At 55.0% G+C, this 25986-nt stretch overlaps 2 protein-coding genes across 2 annotated transcripts; both read right to left on the bottom strand.

Annotated features, from left to right (window-relative positions):
- Positions 1-389: 389 nt before the first annotated feature.
- LOC138813470 (SH2 domain-containing adapter protein D) lies at positions 390-6575 on the bottom strand. The gene is made up of 6 exons (XM_070001902.1): positions 5831-6575; positions 4646-4751; positions 4369-4557; positions 3204-3327; positions 1783-1902; positions 390-764 (listed from the first exon to the last, which is right to left on the bottom strand). Exons 1-6 carry the CDS (start codon positions 6107-6109, stop codon positions 578-580), a joined length of 1005 nt encoding a protein of 334 aa, XP_069858003.1. The 5' UTR covers positions 6110-6575; the 3' UTR covers positions 390-577.
- Positions 6576-11911: 5336 nt separating this feature from the next.
- Positions 11912-24110, bottom strand: LOC138813469 (splicing factor YJU2-like). Its single transcript, XM_070001901.1, has 8 exons — positions 23991-24110; positions 21426-21526; positions 19621-19765; positions 17494-17628; positions 15582-15763; positions 15162-15282; positions 13594-13702; positions 11912-13058 (listed from the first exon to the last, which is right to left on the bottom strand). Exons 1-8 carry the CDS (start codon positions 24012-24014, stop codon positions 12946-12948), a joined length of 930 nt encoding a protein of 309 aa, XP_069858002.1. The 5' UTR covers positions 24015-24110; the 3' UTR covers positions 11912-12945.
- Positions 24111-25986: the final 1876 nt, after the last annotated feature.

Below are 25986 nucleotides of genomic sequence, written 5' to 3'. Positions count from 1 at the left end.
ACCTGTTTCCATGGGGACAGATGTCCTTTCTGCAGATCAGACATCACTGCAGGAGGGGCGGGGCTGGCCTGAGCACACACCCCACCCCCAATCTGTCCATCCACTTGTCTTTCTACCAGCTGCTTCTTTCCACGGCCACGGAGTTTCATCTGCTTCCACACGGGCCTCTGGCTAGCCCACAGAGACACTCAGGCTCAGCCGCAGAAGGGTTCCCCTGAACAAAGGCTGTGGGGATCCCTTCACCCCTTCAAGGGCCTTGATCTCTCTCCAAGCCAGCCTGGGTCTCCATCCACCCAGGGGACTGACACAGGTTGGATGTATTGTGCCCACCCTCTCCCACAGAGGGTCAGGGGTCACCTTGGCTCCTCAGCTCAGCAAGAACATGGGAGAAAGACAAGAAGTCATTTATTGGCAGGCAGACAGTGGGGTGTGGGCCCTGGATCCCAGCAGAGGGGGGCAGGCAATGTATTAGGGGCCCTCAGGGGAAGGAATCTGTGTGTCCATCTGTACCCCCAAAATGCCTTCCCCAGGAGGAGCAGCTCTGCAATTGGTCTGGGGTTCCCCCCCCCCCGCCTGGTCAGGGGCTCTGTGTGACCACGGGGTAGAGCAGGGCCAGGTGTTCGGCGCCCTGCACGGGCAGAGGCCGCGAGCTGTAGTGCAGGACCAGCTCTGGCACGCTGGGGAACGGACCGCTGTGCTGGCCCAGCACCACCTGGTTCTCTCGTGTCCGGGTGAACTTCAGATGCAGGAACCCCTGGCTGCTCCTGGAGGTGTGGTGGGAAAGGCGGGGGGGGGGGGGAGGTTAGAGGAGCCCTGAGCTCCTCACACTCCCCACACGCTCTCTAGCTCCTCCTCCCTGGAAGCTTCTAGAAGCCCCTTAGCTTCCTCCTCAGTGGCAGGCTTACTCTGGCGAATTTGTCCCCTGTGCACGGAAGATCTGAGTTCCAGAACTCTCCATCCCCTTGTCGCCCTATGCCATACAAGTTTTCTGTTTTCCATATTGGGATTTGAACTCAGGGCCTTGCACTTGGGAGGCAGACGCTTTATAACTCAAAGCAGGCACACTCCCTCCTTTGTGCTTATTTTCTTTTTCCAGATGTAGTCCTGAGTGGTACTCACATTCCTCCCAGTCTCAGCCACCTCCTGAGTAGCTGGGATTACAGCCATGCACCACAGCATCAGGCTAGACTATTAAGGACTGAGCCAGATTCCAAACTCAAATGCTTGCAGGGCTGATTCCAGGATTCCGGCTTCAAGACAGGTGCTGGTGGCTCAAACTTGTAAATCTCAGCTACTCACGAGGCTGAGATCTGAGGATCGCCTGGACAGTAAAATCCACATGATTCTTACCTTCAATTAACCAGCAAAAAGTTGGAAGTGGGGCTGTGGCTCAAGCGGTAGAGTACTAGCTTTGAATGATAAAGGTAAAGGACAGTGTCCAAGCCCTGAGTTCAGGCCTCCCCCACACTCAGAAAAATAAAAGGGACCTTGGACACCCAGGTCCTCTCTCATCCAAGGGCCTGGATCTTCTGTGGGGCTTACACTGTCTTCTTGCATACCTACCACTAGAGAAAGCTCATTCCTAGTTGGAACCATGGAAGCCCCACCTCTATAAACCCCATCCCCAAGGCGCTTGGAAGCCCCACCCCTGCCCCAAGTCCCCACCCATTTGCCAAGAAGCCCCACCACTTATCTGGAAGACCCACCCATGTCTGTTGAAGCCACGCCCCCTTCCTATGGTCCTTTGGAGGACCTCTGGTCCGCTGGGAGGCCAGATCTCACCTGAGGGACAGGGAACAGTCCTGGGGGCTGGTCTCGCTGAGCCGCACGAGGTAGCTGCCTTCCTTGCAGAGGGACAGAAGGTTCTCAGCCTCTGCCCGGCTCAGAGGGCCATGAAACCAGCTGGGGGTGAGGACAGAAGTCTCAGGAGCACACCTAGGGTCTGGCCAGGGGTGCGGGAGAGGCAGGGCCTGCCCAAGCCCAGGGAAAGGAAGAGCCACCAGAGAAGGCCCTGGGATGTGGCAGAATGAGTGGGGCTGCCCCCAGGCTTAAGGGGGCTCTGAGCTTCAGGGAAGGGCAGCTGCTCTCAGGGCAAGCACACACCTGGGCCTTGACCTCCTTTACTTGATTTTTTTGGCTAAGGTTCTGGGATGGAACTCAGGGCCATACACACTAGACAAGGGCTTTTTCCTTCTGCATCACATCCCAAGCACCACCGTAATCTTGGCTCACCAGCCTTTCCCTGGGCACAACTGCCATTCCACACTGTAAACTTTGATTTATTTTTGTGCCATAGTTTTTGATTTATTTTTGTCCCATAGCTTTTTTTGCTCAAGGCTAGTGTTCTACCACTTTAGCCACAGTTCCACTTCCAGCTTTTTGGGGTTTTAATGGGAAATAAGAGTCTTACAGGGCTGGGAAGGTAGCTCAGTGGTAGAGTGCTTGATTCCTCAGCACCACATAAGCAGAAAAAGCCGGAAGTGGCGCTGTGGCTCAAGTGGTAGAGCACTCGCCTTGAGCTGAAGAACTGAGGGACAGTGCCCAGACCCAGAGTTCAGGCCCCACAACCGACCAAAAAAAAAAAAAAATCTCATAGAATTTCTTGCCAGGCTGGCTTTGAACCATGACTTTCAGATCTCAGCTTCCTGAGTAGCTGGGATTACAGGCGTGAGCCACCAGCACCAGCCTCAAAGCAGGAATCTGACCCAGGATCCCGCTATCAGAGTGATCTCATTTGTTGAGCTTGGCCCCTAGCTGGAGTCTGGAACACTGCAAGCTATTGCTAGGTGATTCCTTGAAGAAGTAATGAACGCACGGATGAATGAACGCATGAATGAATGCTAGCTTTCCTCGGTCCCCCTACTCTGAGGATCAAAAAGATAAATGCCTTAACTAGCGCCTGTCATCCCAGCTATTCAGGAGGCTATGATCTGAGCATCATGGTCCAAAGCCAACCTGGGCAGAAAAGTCTGTGAGCCCCTTATCGCCAATAACCAGAAAAAAATCAGAAGTGGTGTTCTGGCTCAAGCCTTAAGGAAAAAAAAAAAAGCTAAGCTCAATGCATCTAGGCCCTGAGTTCAAGTCCCAGAACTGGTCCAAACAGAAATAAAGTAAAAAGATCCAATTCAGGATGAATGGAGTCTGACAATGGTCCGAGGGGTTCTATGGGGCTCTACGGTACAACCCCCAGTTACCCCACTCACGGCTGTTTCTCCAGGGGTAGATCCGGATCCACGCGCTCGGCAGGCTGGGGGCTTCTGGGCGGGGGTCTCCGGAGCTCCTTGGCGGAACCTGGGGTCCTTTCCCACTCGGGACTGTCAAACTGCACTGTTGAGGGGCGTTTGAGAGAGAATCGCGTTAGGTCCCGCCTACCTCGAGGGGGCGTGGCTGGGAGCCACCAGTGGAATTGCAACGGGAAGGTGTGTCCGTTTGTAACAGCCAATCAGAACCCAGAAGAGAACGGGCTGAGTGAAAGGCTCATCCCAGAAAGGGTGTGGTCACACTGGAATCACAGGGGCGGGGCCGAACACTGTGCACCAATCAGAAGCCCGGGGTGTGGCTAGAGGGGCAGATTGGAATCTCCACTAGGGGCCTCTAGATCTGAATTCCTCTCTGGAGTTCTGCCCTAAATTGGGGAATTACAAACTTGGGAAACACCCTCAAAACATCAGACAGGGGAGAACGAAGTACGGAGCCCCAATTACCTCCCAGTCCTGCAGTTTCTGGGGCCAAGTTGTGCTGTTCCAACTCTTCCTTTCCTTTTTGTCAAGTCTATTTTATCATTACTTATTCTACAAATGAATAAACAGATTGTTCTCTCTCTCTCTCTCTCTCTCTCTCTCTCTCTCTCTCTCTCTCTCTCTCTCTCTCTCTCTCTCTCTCGTATTTTTTAAAAATGTGTGTGCCATTACTGGGGCTTGAACTCAGGGGCTAGACATTGTCTCTTAGGTTTTATTTTTGGCTCTACCCTTTGTGCACAAATCCACTTCTGACTTTTTGGTATCCAGACTGGCTTTGAACTGGAATCCTCAGATCTCAGCCTCCTGAGTAGTTAGGATTACAGGTGTGAGCCACTGGACCAGCTAAACCCAAGTTCTGAGATTCACCTGAGCTCACTCAGTTCTACCTGGCTGACAGCTGCTAAAACATTCTGCTCTAGCCTTCTAATAGCTCCTGCATAGGAGAATAAGGGAGCACTTTCTAGCATGCAGTTTACAAGCACTATCTTGAGTAACAATGAAACTGCTAGTGTTATGTACATTGGGTTCAGGTTATAACTGAAACGGGGTAAGGGGGGGGCAGTCCCCAAGGCCAGAACGAGGAAGTAGAGGTTAGGGCCTGCCTAGATTAAAAGACTAAAAGACAGACCTGCAAATGCTCTGGAGATGTGGTCTTTCTTCCATTCCCAGGGCTGGTCATATTCATCGGCTGGCCGCTCATCTTCCCCAGGCAGCCGGCTCTGCTGAGGCTTCTGCCCAGGAGCTGGCTCCTCACCAAGCTCTGGGTCCTGTTCTTCATAGGGGGTGTCATACAGTTGTACTGCCCTGCATGGCTGTTCTGGGGGGCGGGGAGAGGGCAGGACACCCATCAGCTACCATTTCCACCAAGAACTTGTCCCCTCCCCTACCCCCAGCCCTGCTCTTACCACTTACAGCCCTCTGGGCATCATAGGGCTCCATGTACCCATCATCGGGGGGCGGGGGGTGAGGCTGAGCATCGAAAGGGTCTGAGTACTCGGGGTCCATTTCCAGCTGATGAGAGAAGAAAGACAGAGGTCAAAGGCGGCTGAGCCTAGCATCTCAGAACAGTTCTGGGCTTTCTGTAGGGGGAGAGAGGGAGAGAAAGGAAGGGAGAGGGAGGGGGAAATCTATCCCGTAGAGTGTGCAAATGTTCACAGCGGGAGCCATCCCCCCCTGCATACACACACTCCACCTGCTCTACTTTCATACAGTTACTATTTTAAGTTGCCAGAACCTCATTTAGGTATACTTAGTACACCCATGTCTATTTTGCAGATGAGAAATGCAAGACAGAGAGGGCAAAGGACTTGGGCTGGGTCACACAGCTAGTGAGCACAATCCCTGGCTATACGGTTCCCCTGTGCCACCTGAGGATCTTAGTTTGAAGCCAGCCCAGGCAGGAAAGTCCGTGAGATTTTGATCTCCAACTAACTGGGCAAAAAGCCCAATGTGGAGCTGTGACTCAAGTGGCAGAGCACCAGCTTTGCATGGAAAAAGCTCAGGGACACAGCAACCCAGGCACTGAGTTCAAGCCTTTGGTACCCGCACAAGCATAAAAACAAAACAGCCAAATGCCTGGCTGGAGGCGTAGCTCACATAGCATAGCATCAGGCAAGTAAGCAAAGCAAGCTGAGCAAAGGTGAGTCTTGAGTCCAAGCCCCTTTCCTGGCCAAAAGAAAAAAACAAAACAAAACACCACGAAATGCAAACCCAGCACAGTGGCTGCAGGCAGGTGTGAGTTCAAATCTCCATGTGCTAAGGCCCTAGGGGGAGAGTCAGTCAGTGGCACCTGCGAGCCTCAGTTTGTATGTCTGTGAAATGGGGCCACAACAACAAGCAAAGCAGGCTAAGGGAGAGTTAAGGCTGTGAGCAGCTCAGGGAGAAGAGCCTGGAGGAGGAATGAAGCCCGAAGGAGGGGCCAGGCCAGGTCCAGCAGATGCAGGAGCAGGAAGTGTCCCCGCTCCCTCCCCCCTTGGCACCACACCCCCTCCACCCTCATACACGAGGCTCCCTGGATTCAGGGATTCAGGGTGCAGAGCCTGGCGCTCCCCACCCAGTACCCTCACCCTGGGGTCTCCCCAGTCACGCACCTCCTCTCCGGGGCTGCCCAGCAGCGCCTTGGCCCGGGCCAGGTCGGCCGCCTCCACCTTGATGAGCCGGTGCTTGGGGGAGTTGTACTTGGGGTCGGCCGGGGGCGCGGGCTCTGGCTCGGCGCGGCTGTCCGCGTCCTCGTAGGGGTCCTCGAAGTCCAGGTCCTTCTGCTCGCGGTAGGCCCTCAGGATGTCGCTCTCCGTGTAGTCGGGGGCCGGCGGCTGCGGAGGGGGTCTCCGCCCCCCAAAGCTCAGGTAGTCCCGGAGCCATTTGGCCATTTGGGCGGCTGTCACCCAAACTTGGCTACTGTCAGAGCTGGGGGAGGGGAGGGGTGCTACATGCGCTGCTCTGGGGTCGGGTACTGGGGGGGGATGAAGAGGAGGGAGGAAGAGGAGGAGGAAGAGGAAGTTGGGAATGAGAAAGAGCTGGATGAGAGGAGGAGAAAGAGGAGGGTGGAGAAGAGGAGGATGGAGAGGAAGAAGAGGAGGATGGAGAGGAGGAAGGGGGAAGAGGAGGATGGAGAGGAAGAGGAAGATGGAGAAGATGGGGAGGAAAAAGAGGATGGAGAAGAGAAAGAGGAGGATGGAGAGGAAGAGGAGGATGGAGAGAAGGAGGAGGGGGAAGAGGAGGAGGAGGATGGAGAGAAGGAGGGTGATCAGGTGCGCCCCTTGGCCGGGCTCAGCGTGGATAAGGCAGAGAGAGGTGGCAAGGGGAGGGGGGGGAGACAGGAGAGGAGGGGGAAGCCCGCCTCAGCCCCGCATCGCTGCGGCCGCACCCCGGCTCCGCGGCTCCCCGGCTCCGCGGCCCGGGCCGGAGGCATCGGCGGGATCGCGCGCCGCTCCCGCCCCCGGGGCGCTCGGGGGAAGCTCGGGGCGCCCCGGCCGCGTCTCAGAGATCCTGAGAAGCGCGGAGGAAAACAGGGGTACAGAGCCCCCCCGACCCCGACCCCGTCGAGGGGTCGCCCGCGGCTCGGCGCGCAAAGTTGCGCTGCGGGGCCGGCGACCCCGGCGGGCGCCTCCTTTGTTGCGCCCCACGGCGGCTCGGGGGAGCCCCGCGTCCCCCGCGTCCCCCCAGCGTCCCGGACCCCCCGCCTCACCCCGGCGGCGGCCTGGATCCGGCTCCGGCCACCGCACCGCACAAAGGGAGAGAAAATCCTCCCGCGCCCGGGTCCCGGTCCCCGCTCCGCGGCGGCGGCTGGCGGGGGGGGGGGGGGGCGCCCCGTCGGTGCCCGGCAGCCCCGGGAGGCGATGTCAGGACCCCGCGCCTCCTCCGCCGTCCCCCCCGCACCGCAGCCGGCGGGGGTCGCGGGGGGGGGCCGAGGCCGCTGGACCGAGGGGGGGAGGGGGGAGCGGGGGAGGGGCGGGGTCGCGCGCCTGACCTTGCGGGGCGGGGGCCGGGGGGGGGGGGAGGCGCCGAGGCCGCGCGGGGCGATGACTGCGGACCCGGGATGCGGGGAGGCGACGGACGCGGGCTCCGTCCCCTGCCCCGCGCGGTGAGATTGGGGGTGCGGGGCGGGGCGGGGGGGGACTGATGGAAAGGTCAGGGACGCGGACTCGGATTGACAGCGGCACAGCCGGGGAGCGCGGCTCCCGCCCCACCCCGCTCTGGCCTCATCTCCCCCTCGGTCCCCCTCCTCCCAGGGCTCTGACCCCCTCCTGTCCCCCCTCTTCCTCTGCACCCTCCTTCCCCCCACCTCTGACCCCCCTCTCCCTCCCCTCCTCTGTCCCCCTCCCCCCAGGGCTCTGACCCCCTCCTGTCCCCCTTTCCCCCCTCCTCTGTATCCTCCCCCCCCCCCGCCCGGACTGGGGTGGGCAGGGCAGGGGCAGCTGGCGGGCGGGCAGGGAGGGTGGCATCCCGTGTCTGGTGGCCACAGCATCTGTCCCTTTGTGGGGTGGGGGTGGGGGCGACGAGGGGGACCCAAGGGAGGGCCTGGCCTGGCTGCCTTTCAGTGGCGGCAGCTGTGAGGGGGGATGGGAGAGGAGGGGTGGGCACCCACCCCAGCACTGCCTGGAAGTCATCCCCTCCCCAGGAGAACGGGGTGGGGGGAGGGGGGGAGGATTTGGATGCCTGTTTCCTGAGCTGACAAATAGGACTTGGAATAGTTAAGACCTTGAGGAAGGATTCCCTTCCCTGAGGAAGGGAGTTACGCCCCCAATTCCTTGTTGTGGGGACTGGAAAACAGGCATAGAGGGGGCAGGAGGTGTCTGGACAACCATGCCAAGGACTGGCTCGGGGCGCCCCTAGAATCTTCACATGGAACCAGCAGTTATCCATCTTCTGTCCGCTACTTGCTCTGTTTTCTAAAAGGGGAAACTGAGGCCTGGAGCCAGGAAGGGCCAAAGGCCCTGAGCAGCTGGGGTCCTGGCTCACCCTCTTCTGTGCAGCCAGCCGTGTCCCCCTAATTCAGACCTGTTGAACTGGATCTTCCCTCCTCACCCCATTTCCCCCATTGTCCTTGGGCCCCTCGCTCAGATCAGTGGCGCTGTCCCCGGGCCCCCCAGGGAGCACGGCAGGGGTAATTGTCTTGTTTTCTGTCAGCCACACGACAGTTCGGGCTGTGGAGGAGCGGGTGACAGATCTCATCAAACCCCAGCCCTGTCGGATAAATACAGGCGTCTGCGGTATAAATATTTGAAAGGGGCTTCTAATTACATGCCGTGGCCGGAATAGCAATTAGGGACCCCCAGGCGGAATCAAACGCCGTTTGACTTTCCGGGTCCTTTGAGCTGGCTTCTCCTGGGGCTGGCCCCCCTTCCCCCACCTCCAGGAGGGGAGAGGGGCAGCAGCAGCAGGATGGGAGGGGGCGGCAGGCCCGTGGAGGAGGCTGGGGGGGGGCTGGGGGTCCGACCACCTTGTCAAAGCCCTGTGACCTTGAATCACAACAGAACCTCTGAAGACTTTGGATTTTTGATCAGGAGAGGAGGGAGGGAGAGAGGCACTGAGCAGAGCAACGAGGAGACAAAGGCACGGAGATGGGATGGTTTGGGGATTCTGGGCGGTGGGGACCCCCTGGGCCTCTGGGAGTCTAGCTGAGTGGGGGAGGGGCAGGGCTCCACCCACACAGGTAAATGGGAAGTTTTACTGCCTCTGACTGGAGAAGCTTGCATTCCCAAGTATAATTCATTACCCTACAGTGCACCCCTTTAAAGCTGGGATTTGGGGCTGGGGTGTAGCTTCAAGGTGGACAGTCTGCCCAACATTTGCAAAGCCCTGGGTCCCATTCTCCATTCTTGTGTGTGTGTGTGTGTGTGTGTGTGTGTGTGTGTGCGCGTGTGTGTGTTGGTCCTGGGGCTTGAACTCTGGGCCTGGGTGCTGTCTCTCAGTTCTTCAGCTCAAGGCTAGCTCTCTACCTCTTGAGCCACAGTGTCACATCTGGTGGAAATAAGAGTTTCACAGACTTTTCTGCCTGGGCTGGCTTTGAACCGTGATCCTCAGATCTCAGATGTGAGCCACCAGTGCCCTGCTCCTGGGTCCCAGTTTGGGGAAGAAGGAGAAAGAAGAGGAGGAGGAGGAGGAAGAAGAGGAGGAGGAAAAAGAGGAAGAAGAAATCACAGCAAAAGAATGAAATTAAATCCTAGCTACTCAGGGTATTTGAGGATGGAGGTTCAAAGCCAACCTGGGCAGAGAAAGACTACAAGACTCTCATTTCTAATACTCAGAAAAGGCCAGAAGTAATACTGTGGCCTAAGTGGTAGAGTACCAGCCTTGAGTGAAAGAGCTCAGGGATATTGCCCAGGCCCTGAGTTCAAGACAAGAGCAGAGCTAGAGGCATGCTTCAAGTGGTATAGCATCAGTTGAGCAACAACGGAGTCTTGAGTTCAAACCCCAGTACTGACAAAACCAACAATTAAAAACCAATACAGGGGGCTGGGAAGGTGGCTCAGTGGTAGAGTGCTTGCCTTGCATGCATGAGGCCCTAGGTTTGATTCCTCATTACCACATAAACAGAAAAAGCTGGAAGTGGTGCTGTGGCTCAAGTGGTAAAGTACTAGCCTTTAGCTGAAGAGCTGAGGGACAGCACCCAGGCCCAGAGTTCAAGCACTATGACCAACAAAAAAATCAAAAACAAATACAGGGCTGGGAATATGGTTTAGTGGTAGAGTGCTTGCCTAGCATGCATGAAGCCCTGGGTTTGATTCCTCAGTTCCACATCAACAGAAAAAGCCAGAAGTGGCGCTGGAGCTCCAGTGGTAGAGTGCTAGCCTTGAGCAAAGGTCAGGGACAGCACCCTGGGACTGGCAACAAAATAAATAAAAATACAACTCCTGGGGCTGGGAAGGTGGCTCAGTGGTAGAGTGCTTGCCTTGCATGCATGAGGTCCTGAGTTCGATTCCTCAGCACCACATAAGCAAAAAGAAAAAAGTCGGAGGTGGCGCTGTGGCTCAAGTGGTAGAACGCTAGCCTTGAGCTGAAGAGCTGAGGGACAGCGCCCAGGCCCAGAGTTCAAGTCCCACAACCAGACCCCCCCTGATCTGGAGGTATAGCCCCGCCTACCTCTCACAGTTGGAGGGCACAGGTGTGAGCTTGCACCAACTCCTATGTGAACAGTCTCACAATCTGGTGGGGAGGCAAAACTTTGCCCTGTGAAGCCTCCAGTCTGATGGAGGAGGCACGCTATGATTTTAAGAGCTCAAGTCTGAAGGGAGAGACATAACTCTTTAGGAGCCCCAGACTAAGAGAGGACAAAGTCTCTGCCCACTGCATTACTCAGTGTGATGGAAGACATACACCCCAGCTTCCTTCAGTCTAGGGAGGAGGCACCGCTTTGACTTCCAGGGCCCCAGTATGATGGAGAAGGCATAGTCTTACTTCCAAGTGTCCCCAGACTGATGGCCAGGCAAGGCCCAGTCCCTGGGGGGTCAGTAGTGGAGACTGAACTCAGGGCCTGGGCACTGTCCCTCAGCTCTTCAGCTCAAGGCTAGCGCTCTACTACTTGAGCCACAGCACCACTTCTGGCCTTTTCTGCTTATGTGGTGCTGAGGAATTGAACCCAGGGCCTCATGCGAGCAAGGCAAGCGCTCTACCACTGAGCCACCTTCCCAGCCCCAGGCCCCACTCTTTAAGAGGCTCAGTATGCACCTAGGGGAAAGGTATAGCCTAGGAACCATACACCTGGGTGAAAGGTGTCGCCTGGGACCCAGGCTTATCTGAGTCCAGGTCCTTACACCGCAGGAGCCCTAGGTCAAGCAGCCCCAGGGCCCTGCAGGCGGAGCGCGCGCATGCCCAGTGGCTGGGCAGGAACCTGGGACTGGGGAGAGCCAGAGAGGTGGGTGCAGCAGGAGCTCCCATCCCCGTCCTGGGATTTGTGGGTACCTAGACAAGCCCCAGGGGAGCTGAAGGCTTCAGAGGCCTGACAGTGGTCGGGACGGAGTGACATGCCCAGTGCAGGGACTGGGGGACCCCAGATACTGGGCCTATTGTCCTCGCTCAGCTCCTGGCACCTCAACAAGGGAAGAGGAACCATGGACAGGGGTTGGTAGCTCAGGTGCTCCCCAGGAAGCAAGGGATGATCACGGAGCCCCCCCCCCCAAGCTCCCTGGGGAGGGGAGACCTGGCTGTGAGTCCCACAGGGATGTGTGACTTCTGCCCACTGGAGCTGCCAGCGCTCGGGTGAGGAGCTGGACGCCAGCCTGGACGCTGCTTCCCCAAGCTGGGCCTTTGCATGAGGCTCCACCATGCCAAGCAGCGGGGCTGGCAGGACCATGGCGCCCTGTGCGTCCTGAAGACCCCGGCCTGGCTTTGTGAGATCGCACACAGGGAAGTACTGCGTCCACGTCTCAGGAGTGGCCCCCCACAGCCAGGGGTGTGACCCCCAGGAAAGGTGGGTTGCTTAAGGAGGCATCCCTTTGGGAGGTACCTGGGCTCTGGGGCACCACCCTTCGAAGGATCAGAGTTCCCCCAAGATGGTAGTAAGAAAGCAGGCCCGGCCCCTCCCCGGGGGATCCAGCCTCCCATGAGCCTCCCTCTTTTTTTTTTTTTTGTCGGCCGTGGGGCTTGAACTCTGGGCCTGGGCGCTGTCCCTCAGCTCTTCAGCTCAAGGCGAGCGCTCTACCACTTGAGCCACAGCACCACTTCCGGTTTTCTGGTAGTTTATTGGAGATAGGAGTCTCACGGTCTCCTGCCCGGGCTGGCTTTGAACCGCGATCCTCAGATCTCAGTCTCCTGAGTAGCTAGGATTACAGGCGTGAGCCACCAGCGCCCAGCTGAGCCTCCCTCTTAAACTTAACAGCCACACCGCCACTGCCATGACACACTGGAAAGGTGCCGGCCAGAGCCACGCAGATACGCAGCCACAGCCTTGAATCATCTGTGCCAGGAGTGAGCTAAATAACCTTCATGAGCCAAGCACTGGTGGCTCAGGTTAGTAATCCTAGCTACTTAAGAGGTCAAGATCTAAGGATCGTAGTTTGAAGCCAGCTCGGGCATGAAAGTCCATTAGACTCAGTTATAAACTACTGAGAAAAAGCCAGAAGTGGCGCTGTCACTCAAGTGGTAGAGCGCTAGGCTTGAGTACTAAGAGGCTCAAGGATGACGCCCAGGCCCTGAGTTCAATCCCCAGGACAGACAAATAAACAAACAAACAAACAACTCTCCTGTCCTTTAGAAGAACTGATCCTGGGGGCATTTTGTCACAGTAACAGAAAACTGACCATTGCAAAGGGTGAACTCTGGTATCAATGAACGTAAGGATGCTGTGGTCCCAAAGCCCAGACCCTGGGTGGGGTACACGTGGGGGACACAGGAAGTCTCTGGAACAAGAGGGTCCTGCAGCAAGGCCTCTGCTGGCCTGCACCTGAGGAGCGAAGGCGGAGGCTGCCAGGCAGAGTCCACTCATGGGTTGCACAGGTGGCGTGGGGGAGAGGGAGGGGGGCACTCCAGAGGGCAGTCAGGGTGCACATCTCCAGGACAGCCCAGCAGGGCTCGGAGGCGGGGTGCAGCCAGGATTTCTGGGGACAGCACTCTGCTGGCGTGCAGGAGCTGGGCCTTGCCGGCCGTGGATGATGTCCTTTGGTGGCGCTGGCTGGTGTGGGGACCTCCAGTGGTGACCGCCGGCTCCTGGGGTTTCCAGTGTGGCCAAGGCTGGGCCTGAGATGGCCCTCGGTGTGGGCGGCGCTCAGCTGCTGCCCTCGCTGTCCTCACTGTCCCCGTAGGCACCCAGCTGGCTCAGGGAGGAGGCGCCGGGCGTCTGGGGCACAGGGCCTGCTTCCGTCCCACTCTGTGGGGCACCTGTGAGGGCAGGGGTGGGCCGATCAGCTGTCCTGGCATGGAAGGCCGCCCACCCCCTCCCATGAGGGAGGCTGGAGCCCATGGCCAGCCAGTGCTACCCATTTGCGAAGCCCAGGGTGGAGGGCGGCGGTGGCGGGTGGGTCCTGACCCACCACCCCACCCTGGAACTTGCCAGAAGAAAGCAGAGATGGCCCCAAGGGCAAAGATAGCACCATGAGGCAGACGATGAGGTCCCACAGTCTGGGCCTTGCCATCTGGCCGCTGTGCGGCCTGGGACCAGTGGCCACCCCTTTCTGGGCTCGTCCTTACACGCACAGCACTGGGATTCCTGTAACCGATGGCTCATGGAAGCCCAGCGCTGGGATCCCCTAGCATCCTCAGCAATGGGCCCTGACTGTCAACGGCCCCTCATTACACCCCATTTCACAGCACGGGAAACAGGTCAGGGCTCAGGGCCAGCACAGCAGCTAGCCAGCCTGGGACACCGGGACCCTGAGTCCAGCAAGAAGGCGGTGAGCAGTGCTGAGGCACTTACCTGGGGCCTTCCCCTGGCCCGGGCCCTCGGCTTGTGTCTTTATCTTCTTCACCACCACCAGGCCCGCCAGCTGTGCCCTGCCATCCGCCTTCCTCTTGGTCTTTGGAACCTAGTGGTGTAGTGGGGGGAGGGGGAGATACCACATGATGGGAGGGCACTTGCCCCAGGTTAGAACTGTTCTGACCTCCTTGACCCCAGCCCACGAACGACCCTGGTAAAGCAGCTGATGAGCTGGCCAGCTCTCCCCTGCTCTAAATTACAGGCATTGAACCACTGGTGCCCAGCAAAATGGTTTCTTAAATGCAAAGAAAAACCAAGCCAGGCACCAGTGGTTCACACCTGTAATCCTAGCTATTCAGGAGGCTGAGATTTGAGGATTGGGTTTTGAAGCTAGTCCAGGAAGATAAATCCAAGAGACTCTTGTCTTCAATTCACCAGAAAAACAAAAAACAAAACAAAACAAAACAAAACAGGAAGAGGCATGGCTGAAATAGTAGACCACAAGCCTTAAATTAAAAAAAAAAAAAAAAAAAAAAAAAAAGCAGCCAGGCGCTGGTGGCTCATGCCTACAATTCTAGCTACTCAGGAGGCTGAGATCTGAAGATTGCGGTTCAAATCCAGCCCAGGCAGGAAAGTCCATGACACTCTTATCTCCAATGAACCACCAGAAAACTGGAAGTGGCGCTGTGGCTCAAGTGGTAGAGCTTGAGTTGAAGAGCTGAGGGACAGCGTCCAGGCCTAGAGTTCAAGCCCCACAACTGGCAAAAAAAAGTAAAATAAAATAAAGCCATGTGATAATGTGAGGCCGAGTTGAAGCCCCAGAATCTGCACAAGAGCAAGCTGGCCAGCTGGCTTTGCTGTGACATCAGAAGACTGATGGCTGAGGGAATGCAACCCAAGTCTATGCTGTCTGCTAACCTTGATGGATCCTCGGCTGGGAAACCACTGCCAACATTCAAAACTACATTTCCCAGCCTCCTTTGCAGGATATGGTCAGGTAGTTATGCTCTAACCAATGACAGGCTGGTATGGGGATGTGAGGGGCAGGGGATGTGGCTCCCCCCAGGCATCCATCTCCTCCCAGAGTTCCAGAGGTGCACTGACCACCACCCAGGGCAGGTGGCCTTGTAGGTCAGACTAGACAATTAGGGGGACAGGCTGGACCCTCAGGCCTTGGGGCAGCCTCTGGGGCTGGGGCTGCGCGCACTGACGGGATGGAGAGTAGACTGCTATGGAGCTGGGTGGACAAGACATTCCCTGCCCTCCTCTCCTACTGGGCGAGGCCTCCACAGCTCGGCCAGGTGCCCCAGCTCCGGTTGAGCCTGCAAGGACCAGCTCCCCTGCCCTTCCCTGTGCCCCAGCTGGACAATCTGGCTGGTGACACCCACAGGGCAGGAACGATGCTCCAGGAGCCCCCAGAAGCCAGGTCCCCTGTCACGCTGTGGAGTCCTAGGGTGTCACAAGGGCCCCTGCTCTCACAGCTTCAACGGGAAACAGGAAACCACACGCCATGCTCCTGCCACCTGGCGTGGCGCTGCACGAGCCCCTGCGGGCCGGGCCTGGCTCACCTCGTGTAGGATGGCAGTGGGGCTGGGCCTGACCGCAGGCCGGGGCGCGGCGGGAACAGCCTCGTCCTCTGAGTCTGAGTCCTCCAGCAACCGGCCTCGCCGAGCCTCCTCCAGCAGGGCCCTGGGGGACAGAACAGAGGAGCATGGAGACCTGATCTGCTAGGGCCAAGGCTGGGGACCTCTGTCAAGGAGCATGGGGCCCCTACTGTCCTTCCCTGCCCTGGAACAGAGGACTTAAAGTCGTCACCTCTGCTGGCTGGGCTGTGGCTCAGCATGGGGTGATTGCTTGCTTAGCACCGAGGGATCCTGTGTTCCCCAGGGGAGTAAACATGTGGGGTGGGGGTCGGAGGGCTCAGGGACGTCTCCCTGTCTCCCCTAGGACACTGGGGTCTCAGGAAGAGGGACCCCGCAGTGACTCACGCCGTCTCCCGCTCGTCCTCCTCCTGCTGCTGCTGCTGCCGCTCCTCCTGGGACAGGCGGTGCTGGCGTAGCATGGCCTCGAAGTCCACGTGCGCCTGGCGCTGGTTCAAGTCCTTCAGCTCCTGCAGGTTCTCCAGCACCTCCATCTCCAGCTTCGAGTCCCTCGTGCGGTTCTCTAGCACCTGTGGCCGTGAGACGGGGGAGCTGGTGCTCACAGGGATCCAGATACCAGCCCCCTCTGTCCTACCTGGGCCCCACTTGTGGAAGGAACAAGGAGGGCAGGCAACCAACCGCTGGAGGCCACATAGCTGTGTAGTGGGGTCACCTGTGAACCCACAGGTAGAGGATGGGTAGAAAGGATCCAGTTGAGTCAGGAAGTCTGGATTTCCAATCTGGCTTCATTAGTGAATGTAATCATGAGAAATTTCACCAAGTAAAGGCGGGCACCTGCAGCTGGGCGCTGGTGGCCTACGCCTGCATTCAGCTACTCTGGGCACTGAGATCTGAGGGTTGTGGTTCAAAGCCAGCCCAGATACAACAGTCATTTTTTTGGGGGGGGGGTCCGGTCGTGGGGCCTGAACTCTGGGCCTGGGCGCTGTCCCTCAGCTCTTCAGCTCAAGGCTAGCACTCTACCACTTGAGCCACAGCGCCACTTCCAGCATTTTTCTTATGTGGTGCTGAGGAATCGAACCCAGGGCCTCAGGCATGCAAGGCAAGCGCTCTACCACTGAGCCACCTTCCCAGCCCCCAGATACAACGGTCTTATCTCCAATGAACCGCTAAAAAGCTCAGGTGGTAGAGTGCTAGTCTTGAGCAAAAAAAAAAAACACCTGAAGGATAGTGCCCAGGCTGTTCAAGCCCTACAACTGACACACACACACACACACACACACACACACACACACACACACACACACACACACACACACACACACACACACACACACACACACACACACACACACACACACACACACACACACACACACACACACAGAGAGAAAAAGAAAGGAAGGAAGAAAAAGAAAAGCATCTGCTATTAGGTTCTCAAATGCCTCAAACCCTCCTAGAAACAGAAAAGGAAACTGAGGTGCTCCAGGCCTCGGAGCTGGGTGGTAGAGCCAGCCTGGCCTGGCTGTGGTGCTTTAGCTCCTCCTGCTTCTGTGGGGCCTTGCTGTCTTTTGCCCTCTAGAAAGTGGCAGTTGTGTGGGTGGTTTTAAGATTGTGCATAAATTGGCCACTGGTAGTTCCCTCCCATAATCCTAGCTACTCAGGAGGCTGATCTGAGGATCCTGGTTCAAAGCCAGCCTGGGTAAGAAAGTCTGTGAGACTCTATCTCCAATGACTCACCAAAATGCCAGAAGTGGAGCTGTGGCTCAAGTGGTAGAGCGCCAGCCTTGCGTGAAAAAGCTCAGGGAAAGTGCCTAGACCCAGAGTTCCACAAAAAAAAACAAAATCGTCCTACAACTTTTCTGTACAATCGAGGCATAGCCTGGACAGGCCAGCTCACTCCTGATAGAACAGATGGACAAGGTGCCACTTCCCAGCGGAGGCCGCAAAAGTCACGTGACCTCCTGGCTCTCCCTGGGGGGCAGCAGATGCCAGGTGGGGAAGAGGCTCACGCAGTGGCGTGCCACTGCCCATGGGGTGACTGCCGAGGCCCCCTGCCCACAGTCATGTGTAAAACCAGCAGGGCCGCCGGGCTCTGCAGCCCAACACTGCCCCGGTCAGACCTTCCGATCAGGTGGCCCCCACGCAAATGTCTTCACCAAAACCTCATGGGAGATTCCAAGCCCAGGAGACAAGAGCCTCGCGCATGCTGTGTGGGACTCTTGATTCTGGATCCCAGATCCCAGGCAAGGATGGAGCTGCACCGCAGTGAAGAACCACAGAACCTCGCACCATAGCTCACCTTCATGGGGTTGTTCAGCTCCTCGTCCTCCCTCTCCTTCTGCACGCGTTTCTCCTCCTCCTCCAGGAGCTTCTCAGCCTGGAAGTTCCTTGTGGCCCCGTGCTCCATGGTATAGTCTGTGTTTTCAGGGTCTGTCTGGGGGACGTAGGGGACAAAAGTCAGCTCTGTATCCTGGAAGCCACCAGCAGCCGGGCACTGCAGCAACTTTATATTCCTTCCGCTCTCGTTTCCTTTTCTTGTCTTATTGCTTTGGCAGCTTGTTCTTTGTAAAGCTCCTATCTTCTCTATGGAAATACCCAATTCCCTGGCATGGGCTTTAAGCCCCCTCTGCCAGCCCTGGTCACTGTCCAGCCTCCATTCTGCACCCTCTATGTTGCTTCCCTTTTATTTATGATGTGCTAGTGTTACAGGAAGGTGCTATGACAGCCAGCAGGCAAATCTATTTTGGTCAAAGGAAAAAAGTTTATGGTAAAAGAATATATACTCAAGCTGGGCACCAGTGGCTCACACCTATAATCCTAGCTACTTAGGAGGCTGAGATCTGAGGATCACAGTTCAAAGCCAGCCTGGACAGGAAATTCCATGAAACTCATCTCCAATAAAAAACTGGAGGGCTGGGAAGGTGGCTCAGTGGTAGAGCACTTGCCTTGCATGCCTGAGGCCCTGGGTTCGATTCCTCAGCACCACATATGCAAAAAGAAAAAAGCCCGAAGTGGCACTGTGGCTCAAGTGGTAGAGTGCTAGCCTTGAGCTGAAGAGCTGAGGGACAGCGCCCAGGCCCAGAGTACAGGCCCCACGACCGGACCAAAAAAAAAAAAAAAAAAAATTTCGGGCTGGGAAGATGGCTCAGTGGTAAAGCGCTTGCCTTCCATGCATGAGGCCCTGGGTTCGATTCCCCAGCACCACATAAGAAAAAAAGCCAGAAGTGGCGCTATAGCTCAAGTGGTAGAGCGCTAGCCTTGAGCTGAAGAGCTGAGGGACGGTGCCCAGGCCCAGAGTTCAGGCCCCACGACTGGACCCAAAAAAAAAAAAAACAAAAAAAACAAACTGGAAATGGATGCCGGGCGCTGGTGGCTCACGCCTGTAATCCTAAGGAGGCTGAGATCTGAGGATCGTGGTTCAAAGCCAAAGCCAACCCGGGCAGGAAAGACCAGTGAGACTCCTATCTCCAATAAACCACTAGAAAACCAGAAGTGGTGCTGTAGCTCAAGTGGTAGAACACTTGCCTTGAGCTGAAGAGCTGAGGGAGGGGCAGTGCCCAGGCTCAGAGTTCAAGCCTCAGGACTAACAAAAAAAAAAGGGGGGGGTGGGTAGGAATGTGGTTAGTGGTAAAGTTCTTGCCTAGCATGCATGAAGCCCTGGGTTCCATTCCTCAGTATCCCATAAATAGAAAAAGCCACCCCTTGGCACTGTGGCTAAAGCGATATAGTGCTAGCCTTGAGCAAAAGCAGCTTAGGGACAGTGGCCAGGCCCTGAGTTCAAGCCCCAGGACTGGCAAAAGAAAAAAAATATATATATACTCAGCCTAGAGCAGAAGTGTATGAAAATGGCGTCTTAGGTCCCCTGTCCTGTTTTGTCTTGTCCATAATTGTGGTAACAATGAATACGAAAAACATAGGCTGGAGATATAGCACAGTGGTAAGTGCTTATCTACATGTGTGAGGTTCCAACCCCAGTGCTGCTGAACAAACAACATGACTTTTACTGACTGTATCAACGCATGGGCCTTGAACTCTACGCCTGAATGCTGTTAATGCTGTTAAGCCACAGCACCACTTTAGGCTTTTTCTGTGATTAACTGCACATAAGAGTCTCATGAACTTTCCTGTCCCAACTGGCTTTGAACTGCAATCCTCAGATATCAGCCTCCTGAGTAGCTAGGATTATAGGCATGAGCCACCAGCGCCCGGCTGACTGTAGAGTGTTCTACCCGATAATGATTTGCCTGTCAAGTCTGTTACCTTACAGCAGTATATTCTACTAACTTTCTGCCTGTAGAAGTAATGATGTCACCAACATGGTCCCCGATTTTCTGCCATCAACTGAGTGGGGTCTCCTGGGGGCGTCAGAAGCCTTCCCTGTGCAATCTGACGGGAGCAGCGGAGGGGGGTGGGCGGGGTGGTCTACCTTGAAGGTGATCTCAGCCAGGCAGCGCGTGCACTTGATGTAGAAGCGGAAGATGGGCAGCCCCAGGTAGACCTCGTTCTGCACGGTCTCCTTGCGCGCGTTGAACTTCTTGCCCTTGTAGATGTACTCTCCGCACGTCTTGCACCTGGGATGGGGCAGGAGCTCAAGCCATGCCCACTGGCAGGACGCGGGGGCACCCCACCGGCTCTGACACCCACCAGGTCTCCACCCCGCCCCCAGAGCTGAATGTCCAGACTAGTCAGAAGCAGACCTGCCACCATGGGGTATCTATCCATCCACAATATCCCACCGGGGAAGATTGACTTCTGTCACCCTGGCTGCTAGCCCCATCGGGCTAGCCTCCTGCTCCTACAAACACCTCCAGCCTGCTCCTGCACCAGGGCCTTTGCTTTGCCATTCCCAGAGTCTGGGAGCCCCTCTTCCTCTCCTGGCACTCTGTGTGTATCTCATTCCACTTGCTCAGCTGGGGCCCAAAGCCACTCAAGCCACACCTCCAATCCTGCTTTTTATCAGTTAATTGGAAACAGGTTGGCAAACTATTTCTGCCCAGGCCAGTTACAAACTGCAAGCTTCCTGTGACCAGTGACCAGTGACCAGTCTGCTGACACGGGTTCTGACATTTCACTCACCATGCTGGCTGAGAAGCTGACCCCTTCTGCCCCAGCAGTGCAGCGGCTCTCTGTCCCACGGACTTCGTGTGCCTGCCTAAGGTAACACCCCCCACTCCTCACCAGACTGCACAACCCGATGTGGCGGGGGGGCCTTTGTCTGATACCCAACATCGACAGAGTGAAGGAGGGAGTGCCAGAAGAAAGGTCACCTTCTGGAACCTTCTGTTCCTCACCGACCCAAAGGAGCAACAGGTGTATGAGCTATCAAATGCACACAAGGGTCAGCAGTTGGATGATTCAGAACTAGTCTGAAGGGCCCGCCAGACTAAGGTTGTATCCTGCAAGGGGATGAGAGCTGAGCTAGGACTGAAGAGGTAGAGAGGTGCTCCAGGAAGAGGACGTAGCAGGTACAGAAGGCCTGAGGCAGGGGCTAGGAAGGTGGCTCAGTGGTAGAGCGCTTGCCTTGCATGCCTGAGGCCCTGGGTTCGATTCCTCAGCACCACATAAGCAAAAAGAAAAAAGCCGGAAGTGGCACTGTGGCTCAAGTGGTAGAGCGCTAGCCTTGAGCTGAAGAGCTGAGGGACAGCGCCCAGGCCCAGAGTTCAGGCCCCAGGGCCCGACCAAAAAAAAAAAAAAAAAAAAAAGAAGGCCTGAGGCAGGAACAAGCTAGGCTGTCACTGGGAATTCTGGCCTGGGGGGTGGGTGTGGGCTGCCCAACATTTGTTTCTCTTCTTTACTTGAAGCCCAAGCCCAGGCACGGGAAGTTTAATCTTTTTTTCATTTCTTTTGTCAGTTGTGTGGAGCTTGAACTCAGAGCCTGGGTGCTGTCCTTAGCTAAGCCTCTTTGTACTCAAGGTTAGCGCTCTACCACTTGAGCCACATCACCATTTCTGGGTTTTGAGTGGCTAATTGGAGATAAGAGTCTCACGGGGACTTTTCTGCTCGGGGTGACTTCGGACCACAATCCTCAGATCTCAGCCTCCTGAGTACCTAGGATGACAGGTGTGAGCCATCAGCACTTGGCTTAGGAAGTTTACTCTTCAAAGAGGAGGAAAGTGAGGCTTGCAGCGGTCCACACCAGAGGCAAGACTTGAGACAGGCCAACTGTGCAGAGATGCTGGCCAGCGGGGTTCATTTGGCATGACTGGTGCAGGCCACACAGCCACCACTCACCTCATGTTGAAGGGAGCCATGAGCCGCACCACGTACTGCCGGTCCTTTGGCAGCTTGAGTTTGGGGATCTTTGAAGGGTCAAAGTCTGGTGGGTAGTATTTCTGTAGGGAGGAAGGCAAGGTCAAAGGTGGAGGTGATAAGCAGGCCAGGGGCAGAGGGAAGAGGTTCCCGCAGGACCTGGGTTTGAATCATATTAGTATGAATCTCAGCACGTAGGTTACATACCACCTCAGTGCTGTGGCTTTCTTCAACAATTAGCCAAAGGAAAAAACTCAGAAAGTGATGCCAGGACAGGGCACTGGGGCAGTACCAAGCTTCTAGTATCTTCCTCCAGCAAAGTAGCAGGATGTGTGGAGAACCCTTAGTGATGGAGGCTTCTACTGGGGCTGGGCTTGTGGCTCACCAAGAGAAGCCTGGTATCCACTGTTCTTCTGATTGAGGAACAAGAACGATACTGAAATTCAAGGGCCTAGATGGTCACCAAGTACAAAAGCAGGAGCTGTTCCTAAGCCCTTTTGCTCAAGGCTGCCTTCAGCCACAGCTTTACTTCATTTTCTGGTGATTAACTAGAGATAAGAGTCTCACAGACCTTCCTGCCCAGGCTGGCTTTGAACTGTAATCTTCAGATCTCAGCCTCCTGAGTAGCTAGGGTTACAGGCATGAGTCACTAGTTGCACGCGCACGTGTGGCCTGAACTAAGGAACTGGGTACTATCCCTGAGCTTTTTTACTCAAAGCTAGCACTCTACCATTTAAGTGATAGCTTCATTTCTGATGTTTTGGTGGTTCATTGGAGATAAGTCTCAGGGATATTCCTGTCCATGCTGGCTTTGAACTGCAATCCTTAGATCTCAGCCTCCTGAGCAGCTAGGATTATGGGCATGAGCCACTGGCATCCAGTAAAGGCAGGCCTTTTTAAGGAAGAGCAATCTTAGGTCTTCATAATATCCAAGGTGGGACATGGATGGAGTGTGTGTGTGTGTGTGTGTGTGTGTGTGTGTGTGTGTGTGTGTGTGTGTATGTGTGTGTGTGTGTATTTGTGTTACTTAAATTAACTCCAAGCTAGGTGCAGTGTTGAACTCCTATAATCCCTGTAAGAAAAACTATTCTTTTCTGTCACACTAAAGTGTATTTTGGGGCTGGGAATGCGGCTTAGTGGTAGAGTGCTTGCCTAGCATGCATAAAGCCCTTGGTTCAATTCCTCAGTACCTCATAAACAGAAAAACCCAGAAGTAGTGCTGTAGCTCAAGTGTGCTAGCCTTGAGCAAAAGAAGCTCAGGGATAGTGCCCAGCTCTGCGTTCAAGCCCCAGGACTGGCAAAGAACAAATAAAGTGTATTTGGTATTGTGTATTGATATTTCCTGGAATTACCTGCTTTATTTAGCTCAAGTGTAACTAAAGTGTATCTGTGCTGCTTGTTACAGCTAGCCATGTCAGGGAGATATATTTTGTTAAGGAAAATAATAAACTGCAATAAAGGAATTAGTGAATGGCCCGCTTTCTAAACTTGGTAATCAACGATACTTAGACTGTGGGCCTAATTCCTTGACAAGGGGAAGAGACAGTTTAGATTGGGATAAAAGTCTAGATAACTGCCCTGCACAGTGTACCCGACTAGCTCTGGGTAGAATATCCTATTGCACCATTGTGAGAAAAACAAAATTGCCTTCATGAGATCTCCTATATCTCTTATCTGTCCATTCATTTATGACACCAAGGAGTCGTGCATTTCTGACATCCCAGGCAGGAGGATCAGAAATTCCAGACCAGCCTGTGCTACAGAGACTCTGTCTCAAAAACAACAAAAAATAAAAATAAAATCACAATTCCAAGTCACTGAAGAATCAGAAGATAAAATGATTTGTGTTTGCAGCAGATTTAGTGGGATGCAGCCAATACGCAGAACACACTATATTCCATGTCTCAAGGATCACTAGCAACGACCCCAAGGAGGTAGGAAAGCAAAATGTACCCACTTTACAGAGGGGGGCACTGAGTCTCTCAAGATTCAAGCTGTTCAGGGTTTAGTTCTGTTGACATGACTCTGGGGCAAACTGCTGCGGCACACTGGACGAGGGGGAGCCATGGGGCTCCGAATGGGCTCTAAACAACCGGGTGCGGTGAGGTGGGGTGCGCTCCCAAGTACTGGCAGGGTCCCTCACTGGCCGAACCGAAGCTCGAAAGCAAAACAGAACCCTCCCGAGAACGATGATTGGTCAGAAACGTCGGAGGGGCGGGACCTTTAAGACAGCTTCGGTAATTCCTCCTGGACGTTCGGCTACCTGAGGAGCTGACTGGATGAACGCCGCAGGAAGAGCCAATCTCAGAAGCCAGAGGAAAAGGAGGACGGCTAGCCCCGCCCCCAGGACGTGCACCCAATCAGAGGAAGGAAGGCTCACTGAAGGCCCGCCTCCGCCCTCCGAGGGCGGTGATTGGGCGGCGTCCGGGGTACCAAGCCCGGGAGGAAAAACCGGCCCCGAATGGAAATCACAGGGAGTTGCGGCCCCTCCCCGGAGTCCGTTAATATCCCCCTGCGGGTAGAAAGGCGAAACAGCCGGATTCTTACGTTTAAAACTTTCCGCTCCGACATCTTCGCCTCCTACGCGGCTGCCAAGCTCCCGAGACTTGGTTATGTTAGAGCTTTTTGAAGCGGTTTCGACCGTCACCCGTGTTTCCGGATACACCACTTCCGCCTGTATCTCCTATTGGCTGCTGCGAACGCAGCTTCCGGTCCATATTCAGCTCCCAGGCACCGAGTCCGACTGTATTCCCACCCGACTTGCAAACACGAGGCTGCGGAATCAAGGTTCCGTGGCGGTCGGAATTTGGACCCTTCCTTTTCGTGGGTGCGTTGCGTATCTACAAGTCTAGAATCACTGGTTAAAATTTTGTTCTGACACTGCGGAGTTCTGTGTTTTTCATCCTCTATTTGCTTTGTGCTTGAACTAAGGGCTTTGCATGCTCCTTTGGCATTATTGATTGGCCCTCTACCACTTGAGCCACGGCTCCATTTCTGCTTTTTGTTGTGTATTTGTGACATGGTGGAGGACGTAAAGATGGAATATGATATTTGAGTTGGATTGTGTAAAATGGATAATGAATGATTGTAAGATATAAATGTAAGTGTGCTGTGGATAAGACTTCCCTGGTAACTCATTACTTTAGCTAGTAACTGTAATTGTAACTCTGTAACTCCATAACCCTGCCACTCTGTAACTCGAAGGCTCTTTTCTGAGCAATGTGAGCCCTAACCCAGCAGGACCATCACCATCCTTTGTTCTATTCCCCTGCTTCCCACAAGCAAAACTTCGGTGGGAAATTTAAACTTAAGGTGTGCATTTCTTGTAACAATCATTGGCTAACACCAACACCCAGCCTCCCCCTTTCCCGGCCCTAGCCCCAAATGCTTAAAAGCCCATGTGGGCTGTTTCCTGGGATCCCAACTCCAGGCGTAGTCCTGGCACATCAGCACTTTTCCCTCAATAAAATCTTTTATATTTTTACTGCGGACTGAGTGGTCTCACTGCCCCTCCCCACTACAATTGAAGATAGAGTCTCGGGTTTTTTCGTTTTGTTTGTTTGTTTGTTTGTTTGTTTGTTTGTTTTGAGGGGCAGGCTTCAAACCACGATTCTCCTGATCTTTCAAAGGTGAGCTACCTGGCTGTCTCTTTCATAAAGTTTGTTCTGCGTTTATACTGGGGACGCAGCAGAGAGCAAGGTCTAGACTACTGGTCTACCAAGTCCATGTAGTGGAAATATTCCCTGGTGAGATAGTATTGAGAAAGTGACTCCCCTGCTGGGAGGAAAATATTAAATTGTGATAGGGATGGGTTCACCTGTCATCAGGTGAGTGACCAGAGATACTCCAGGTACAAGGTATCCAAAAGGCTCGGGGCTCTGCTGGGCCCCATAAGGTGCCACTTTTTTTGTTGGTTTTTTAGGCCAGTCTTGGGGCTTGAACTCAGGGCCTGGGCACTGTCTCTGAACCAGTTTGTGCTCAAGACTAGCACCTCTCAGTTGAGCCACAGCACCACTTCTGGCCTTTTCTGAATAGTTTATTGGAGATACACTTTCCTGCCCAGGCTGGCTTTGAACTGCGATCCTCAGATTTCATCCTCCTGAGTGCCTGGCAGTACCACGAAATTATGTTGTTCCCAAAAAGAATAATTTCAAGGGCACATTGAAGTATATACCAAGAAAGTTGATTAGTGAACCCCAGACATGGGTACAGGCACATTGGCTCACAGAAGGCACTAGTGCCCTAACATCCTGGAGTATTTATGATGAAAACGTTGAGAGCTGGGTGCCAGTGGTTCACACCTGTAATCTAATGACTTAGAAGGTTGAGATCTGAGGATCACGGTTCAAAGCCAGCCTGGGAAGAAAATACTCTTATCTCCAATTAAGCACCAAAAAGCTGGACTAGAGGCATGGTTCAAGTGCTAAGTGAGTAAGCAAGACTCAGGAGCATGAGAGGCCCTGAGTACAAGCCCAAGTACTGTTCTCTTTACTCCTCAAAATGGCCAGGTTGGATTCTATGGAAGTTACAGAGAAGAATGTAG

Source organism: Dipodomys merriami, unplaced genomic scaffold, assembly GCF_024711535.1.
Source record: "Dipodomys merriami isolate MVZ:Mamm:240054 unplaced genomic scaffold, mDipMer1.0.p SCAF_6, whole genome shotgun sequence".
NCBI lineage: Eukaryota > Metazoa > Chordata > Mammalia > Rodentia > Heteromyidae > Dipodomys > Dipodomys merriami.
This window is presented reverse-complemented; position numbering and strand designations above follow the sequence as displayed.